General features: G+C 42.8%; 1 protein-coding gene across 1 annotated transcript in view; it reads right to left on the reverse strand.

Annotated features, from left to right (window-relative positions):
- Nucleotides 1-1,665: 1,665 nt before the first annotated feature.
- The window catches only part of LOC145407119 (uncharacterized), a 128,812-nt gene continuing 122,699 nt past the window's right edge, over nucleotides 1,666-7,778 (reverse strand). The window contains exons 4-6 of the mRNA XM_080278138.1: nucleotides 3,933-4,050; nucleotides 3,024-3,194; nucleotides 1,666-1,863 (exon numbers count right to left, since the gene is read on the reverse strand). Coding sequence (XP_080134264.1) covers nucleotides 1,666-1,863; nucleotides 3,024-3,194; nucleotides 3,933-4,050 — 487 coding nt within the window. The remainder of the gene's footprint in view (nucleotides 1,864-3,023; nucleotides 3,195-3,932; nucleotides 4,051-7,778) is intronic.

Genomic DNA, 7,778 nt, shown 5'->3' on the forward strand with positions numbered 1-7,778 from the left:
AATAACACCACACACCACTCCGACACTCCCCCCCCCCTGCTGTGGTGGTTGTGGTAGTAGTTGTGATGGTAGTTGTGGTTGTGGTGGTAGTAGTTGTGGTTGTGGTGGTAGTTGTGGTTGTGATGGTAGTAGTTGTGGTTGTGGTGGTAGTTGTGGCAGAAATGTGGTTGTCCTCCGAAATCTCCCCTCTCCCATTAATTCTCTCTCTCTCTCTCTCTCTCTCTCTCTCACACACACACACACACACACACACACACACACACACACACACACACACACACTGCCCTTCTCTTCCCTCTCCCAGTCCTCTCCTCTCGTCTCTCCCCTCTCCCTCTCTCTCCCCTTTCCCTCCCCTCTCGTGTCTCATCCATTCTTCCCCTCTTCTCCCCTTCTTTACCAGTTTGTCGTTCCCCTCCGCTCCCCTCCCCTCCCCTCTTTCCTTCTTTCAACTTTTCTCTCTCCTACACTCTCCCCCTCCACCCCTCTCTCCTTCCCCTCTCCCACATCTCCCCTCTCCTCTTCTCTCTTCCTCTCCCCTCTCTTTTTCTCCCCTCTTCCCCCTTGTATTATTATTATTATTATTATTATTATTATTATAATCATTATTGTTATTTTTATTATTTTTATTATTTTATTATTTTTATTATTATTTTATTATTATTATTATTATTATTATTTGTATATATGTTTTATCATCCCAATGAAGTCAGTATCTATCGGGAAAAATTTATCTATCGGGAAAATTAAAATAGATTTCGAGAATATACTGTGTACTTCGAAGACACCACAAAAATAAATCATTTTTTTTTTTTACAACAGAAAAATACAAAAATATTTATATATATATTTTTAGAAATTAAGAAAATGTATAAGTTTCTTGTATAGATTCTCTCTCTCTCTCTCTCTCTCTCTCTCTCTCTCTCTCTCTCTCTCTCTCTCTCTCTCTCTCTCTCTCTCTCTCTCTCACACACACACACACACACACACACACACACACACACACACACACACACACACACACACACACACACACACACACACATCACCTTTTACAAATTAATAAGTGACAAAAATGTGAAAATCTAGTAAAACTCCAAAATAAACTTGAAAGAAAGAAAATGAAAATAAAAAACAGAAAATAAAAAATAAATCAGAATGAGAGGCATCAGCAGAAAAAAAATCAGTGAAAAAAAGTATTGAAAAAATCAGTGAAAAAAGTTGACCAAAAAAAAAAAATGAAGAATATTATTGAAAAAAATAATCAGTGGAAAAAATTTTTGACCAAAAAAAAAAAAAGTGAAAAAAAAATGCAAAAATAAGTGAAAAAAAAAAAAAAACTGAAAAAATTAGTGAAAAAAAAAATGAAAAATGAGTAAGTGAAAAAATAAGTGAGAAAGTCAGCGAAAGAAATCAATAAAGAAAAAAAAATCGGTGAAAAAATTCATGGAAATGTCTGAAAAAAATCAATGAAAAAAGTGAAGAAATTGACGGAAAAAGTGGAAAAATTATTAAGTGAAAAATAATGAAAAAAAAAAAATTGTTAAAAAAATAATGAAAAAGTCCGAAAAAATAATGAAAAAAATCAGTGAAAAATAATGGAAAAAAATAAGGGAAAAATCAGGGAAAATCAGAGAAGGGAAAAAAATCAGAATTCCAATCAAAATCTTATTGGTAAACAGGGTAGGCAGGCTTGTAGGGGGCGGGGGTGTAGACAGGCTTGTAGACAGGCTTGGGGGCAGGCTTGTATACAGGCTTGGGCTTGTACACGGGCTGTGGTGGGTGGTAGGGCTTCGGGGCAGGCTTGTAACTCGGCTCCGGCTGGTATTTGGGGTACACGGGTTCGCCCTCGTAGGTGACTTCGGCCTGGGGGGGGGAGGGGGACGTAATTATGAAGATTCTTAATTACATGGTAATTAAGGGGGTAATTATAGATTCTTAATTATAAGGGGGTAATTATGGAGATTCTTAACTATACAGGGGTAATTATAAAGATTCTTAATTATGTAGGGGTAATTATAAAGGTTTTAATTACAAAGGGAGTAATTATATAAAGGTCTTAATTGCAAGGGGAGTAATTATAAGTTCTTCAGTACAAAGGGGTAATTATAAAGATTTTTAATTACAAGAACCTAATTATAGAATCTTTACACGGGGGGTAATTATAAAAGTTCTCAATTACAAGAGGGTTAACTATAATGATCCTTAACTACAATTGGCTAATTATGAAGATTCTTAACTACTAGGGGAGACGTAATTATATAGACTCAACGAATTATTAAGTGAATTAGTCTATCGTGAATTAACGTGTGTGTGTGTGTGTGTGTGTGTGTGTGTGTGTGTGTGTGTGTGTGTGTGTGTGTGTGTGTGTGTGTCTCAGAATGAACTATAAATTTGGTCACTGTCTGCGGAGTGTTTAGAAGCTATTTTCCTTTGCACCCTTGTAGTGAGCTAGTTTCCTCTCTCTCTCTCTCTCTCTCTCTCTCTCTCTCTCTTTCTCTCTCTCTCTCTCATCTGACCATCTTGAAAGAAAATTATAAGATACGAGTAAATCCTGTATTGCAAGACTGAATCCCACTCTCTCTCTCTCTCTCTCTCTAATGCAACATTTATGCAATTGAGTTCACTTCCACTGCAAGTTACACCAAAAATAATAATTCTTTTGCAACAAGTTTTTTGGTCAGATGATGGTAGGAGGAGGGGGTGGAGGGGGGAGGGGGTGGATATGGGGGATGGGGGGGCTTGTGTATGTGACGCGGGGCTAAGGGGGGGAGGGCCCGACCGGAAGAAGGTGAACTCCAGGATTAGACAGTTTTAAAAGGAGCTTGTTGGGGTAGATTAGATTAGTTTATATACTTACCCACCTACCTACCTACTTACCTACCTACCTGCCTACCTACTTACCTACTTACCTACCTACCTACCTACCTACCCCTTTATCTATCCATCTTTGTTGCCGGACGCCTTAATCCTGTAAGGGTGGCCACAAACAAATCGCCTCCACGGTAAGGGATTATTGACCGCACCTGGAAGCCGTTGTAGTGGTCGGCGATGTAGTTGACCGTCTGGATGCGACCGTCGGGGAGAGCGACCGTGTACGACCCTTTGACCGCCTGACCGTCTGAGTTCTCCGTGTGACCGAAGTGCGTTCCGGAGTAGTCATCTTGCACCCCGTAGTCGAAGGAGTAGGGTTTGGGCTTCTGTGGATAGATAGATAGATAGATAGATGGATGGAATGATTGATGGATGGTTGAATAGGTGGATGGATGGATGGATAGATAGATAGATAGATAGATGGATGGAATGATTGATGGATGGTTGAATAGGTGGATGGATGGATGGATAGATAGATAGATAGATAGATAGATGGATGGAATGATTGATGGATGGTTGAATAGGTGGATGGATGGATGGATAGATAGATAGATAGATAGATGGACAGGTGGGTTGGTGGAAGGTACTGTAGGTGGGTGGGTGATGAATAGATAGATAGATAGATAGATGGGTTGAAGGAAGGTAGGGTGGATGGATGGATGGAAAGAAGGGAGGATGGAAGGAAGATTGATGGGTAGATAGATGGATGGATGAATGGGTGCATGGAAGGAAGGCAGGATGAATAGATAGGTAGATAGATAGATCATCGTAAAACAACCCTTTGGAGAATTTTAGCTATTATTTTTATCTTGAAGGGAACAATCTTTTAGGGTCAGCCTTGGGTTCTTTCTTTCTTGCATTTAAAAAAAAAGTGAAGCATCTCAGGATGACAATATACACCTGTGCTAATTACCTATCAATCAGGCAGGTAAGCGGAAGTAGTTGTGATACGAGAAAAATGAAAAGTAGAAGCAGATAAGCGGAAGTAGTTGTGATACGAGAAAAATTAATAGTAGAAGATGAAAGCAATTTAATTTCCAGTGTCTTACCTCATCGTAAACGGGCTTCGGGTGGTAAGGAGCAGGCTTATATACCGGCTTAGGCTCGTACACCGGCTTGGGCTTGTAGACAGGCTGTGGCGGGGGGTGGTAGGGGGCTGGGGTGTACACGGGAGGGGGGGCGGGGTGGTAGGGGGAGGGGGTGTATAGGGGGCGGTAGGAATCAGAAGGTGCGCCGTAGATAAGAACACACAGGGAGAGGAATACCACGCTTGCCTGGGAGGGAGACAAGATAAAGATGAAGATAAGGATTAACACTCTCAGGTTCTTCTTTATCTCACCTTGAAAATAAAGTCATCAGTTGTTAGCTAAAATAAAGCAGTAGAGAGTTGTTAGGGTCATCTTATGTTAAGGGTTATGGTGGTAATATTGTCTTCTTCGTTTTCTCCTCCTCCTCCTCCTCCCTATCAAGACAATTTTCCCTTGTATGAGGAAATAAGGAAATATCAAGAAAATGAGAGAGAGAGAAAAATGGATGAAAAATGAAAATTAATAGAAAATGGAAAATACATGGGTGGAGGGGGTGGGGGGGTGGAAGTTACATCACCCCCCTCCCCTCCCCTCCCCTCACCTCCCCATTCAGTTCACATTCATTTGACTCCCATTCATCTTTCTCATTACATTCATCACCCCTCCTCCCCTTCCCTCCCGTCTCCCTCCCCTTCCCTCCCTTCCCTTCCCTCCCTTCTCCCTTCCCTTCCCTCCCTTCTCCCTTCCCTTCCCTCCCTTCTCCCTCCCCTCCCCTCCCCATTCAATTCACATTCATTTCACTCCCATCCATCTTTCTCATTACACTCATCATCCATTCATCTCTCCCTCATTACACTCATCATCCATTCATTTTCCCTCCTCACTCCCTCATTTTCCCTCCTCATTCCCTCATTTCCTCTTCATCGTCTTCATTCCTTCCTTCATTATTCACCCACTTCCTCACTCATTTCCCCCTCCTACATTTCCCTTCTTCATCTTCATATTTTCTTTATATCTTCTTTATTTTCTTTATATTTTCTTTATTTTCTTTATATTTTCTTTATATTTTCTTTATATTTTCTTTATATTTTCTTTATATTTTCTTTATTTTCTTTATTTTTCTTTATTTTCTTTATTTTTCTTTATATTTTCTTTATTTTCTTTATATTTTCTTTATTTTCTTTATATTTTCTTTATTTTCTTTATATTTTCTTTATTTTCTTTATATTTTCTTTATATTTTCTTTATTTCCTTTATATTTTCTTTATTTCCTTTATATTTTCTTTATTTGCTTTATTTCTTTATTTTCTTTACATTTTCTATTTACTTTATATTTTCTTCCTGTCTTCTGAAGGATTTACCGGTATGGATTTTTGAAGTGAAAATTCTAGCTTCTAAGGGCCGAGAGAGAGAGAGAGAGAGAGAGAGAGAGAGAGAGAGAGAGAGCGTGTGTGTGTGTGTATGTTGAAAAGTAGCAGTCAATAGAAGAAAGAAAATGGGTGGAGGGATGGGTGGAAGGGGGAGGAAGAGAGGGTGGGGAGGAGGTGAGGTGGGCGTGGTGGAGGGGGAGGAAGGATGAGGAAAGAGAGAAGGGTAAAGAAGGGGGGGAAGGGTGAAGGCTTAGGTCAGAGTGTGGGAATGGAGAGAGAGAGAGAGAGAGAGAGAGAGGTCTGGTGTTAATAGTTGTGGTTTTGATGGTAGTTGTTATGATGATGTGGGAGAGAGAGAGAGAGAGAGAGAGAGAGAGAAGCAAAGTAAGAAAGTAGTAGAAAGAGAAGAAGGAAAGTGAGTGAAGATGAAGATGAAAATAATATTGATGTGAGAGAGAGAGAGAGAGAGAAAATAGATGATGATGATGATGATGGGGATGATGGTGGTGGTGGTGGTGGTGGTGGTGGTGATGATGACGATGATGATGATGATGACGGTGAAAGAGAAGCAGAAAAATACAGATGATGGTGATGATGATGATGGTGATGGTGGTGATGATGATGATGATGATGATGATGAAAGATGATGATGATATGATGATGGTGATGATGATGGTGATGATGATGATGATGAAAAAAGAAAAGTGACAAATAAAATGAGATGTGGAAGTGAGAGGCGCCTAAAACTCAATTTGCGTGAGAGGGGCAAGATGGCGGTGTGGTGGCCTCTGTGGTGGTGAGAGAGAGAGAGAGAGGGAGGGAGGGAGAGAGAGAGAGAGAGAGAGAGAGAGAGAGAGGAGGTAGCAGTAAAAAGGGAGGAGTATGAGGCAGTAGTGAAAGGGAGGGAATGAAGAGAGGAGGGATGGAGGAAGGGAAGGAAGAGAGGGGGGAGGGAGGGAGGGAAGGAAGAGAGGAGGGAGGGAGGGAGGGCGGAGCAAGAAAAGAAAGGAGGGAGAAAGGAAGAAGGGAAAGAGGAAGAAGGAATGGAGAGAGAGAGAGAGAGAGAGAGAGAGATGCAAGGAGTGAAGGATGAAGGGAGAGGGAGAAAAGAATTATTTTTCTTGAAAGAGATATAGATAGATAGATAGATAGACGTAGATAGATAAACAGACTACATATATTATTAGAGAGAGAGAGAGAGAGGACGACACATTTGAGCTGGTCTCTCCTAAAAGCAAGGGGGGAGGGGAGTGGCGGGGAGGAAGGGGAGGGGGGAGGAAGAAAAAAAGAGGAGGAGGAGAGGAAGGAGGGGGAGAAAGAGAGGAAGAGGCAGAGGAAGAAACATTAAAAGGAGTAGGAATCTTAGAGAGAGAGAGAGAGAGAGAGGAGGCAGCAGTAAAAAGGGAGGAGTAAGAGGCAGTACTGAAAGGGAGGGAATGAAAAGAGGAGGGAGGGAGGGAAGGAAGAGAGGACGGAGGGAGGGAAGGAAGGAAGAGAGGAGAGAGGGAGGGAGGGAAGGAAGAGAGGACAGAGGGAAGGAGGAGAGGAGGGAGGGAGGGAGGGAAGAAAGAGAGGAGGGAGGGAGGGATAGAGGGAAGGAAGAGAGGAGGGAGGGAGGGAGGGAAGGAAGAGAGGACGGAGGGAGGGAGGGAGGGAAGGAAGAGAGGACGGAGGGAGGGAGGGAAGGAAGAGAGGACGGAGGGAGGGAGGGAAGGAAGAGAGGACGGAGGGAGGGAGGGATAGAGGGAAGGAAGAGAGGACGGAGGGAGGGAGGGAAGGAAGAGAGGAGGGAGGGAGGGAGGGAAGGAAGAGAGGAGGGAGGGAGGGAAGAGAGGAGGGAGGGAAGGAAGAAATGAAGAGAGGAGGGAGGGCGGGAGGGAAGGAAGAGAGAACGGAGGGAAGGAAGGAGGGAGGGAGGGAAGAAAGGAAGAGAGGAGGGAGGAAGGGAGGGAAGGAAGAGAGGAGGGAGGGAGGGAAGGAAGGAAGAGAGGAGGGAGTGAGGGAAGGAAGAGGGAGAGGAGGAAGTAAAATGGAATAAGAAGTGGAGGGAAGAAGAAGGGAGGAGGAGAGAAAGAGGACGAGGGAGGGAGGAAGGGAGGTATAATAAAGAAAAATGAGGGAGGACAGGGAGAGAGGAGCAAAAAAGAAGGGAATGAGAAAGGAAGGAGAGAGAGAGAGAGAGAGAGAACTTTTCCATTTCGTTAATCCACCACGTTCTCTCTCTCTCTCTCTCTCTCTCTCTCTCTCTCTCTCTCTCTCTCTCTCTCCGTGTACGTAAACTGTGTGTGCGTGTGCGTGTGTGCTTCGTTACCCCGTCCTGTGGCATTCAGTGTGTGTATGTATGTAGGTTTTGCACGCAACTTTGCACGCATTTCAGGAAGAAGAGGAGGAGGAGGAGGAGGAGGGAGCAAAAGAAGTGATGAAAAATAATGTACTGTAGAATGAAGGAGAGAGAGAGAGAGAGAGAGAGGTGGAAGTTGGTGAGAAAGCGAACTGATACTAGTAGACT

Source organism: Coenobita brevimanus, chromosome 72 (genome assembly GCF_032717465.1).
Source record: "Coenobita brevimanus isolate Jiangsu-jjx chromosome 72, ASM3271746v2, whole genome shotgun sequence".
NCBI classification, from domain to species: Eukaryota; Metazoa; Arthropoda; class Malacostraca; order Decapoda; family Coenobitidae; genus Coenobita; species Coenobita brevimanus.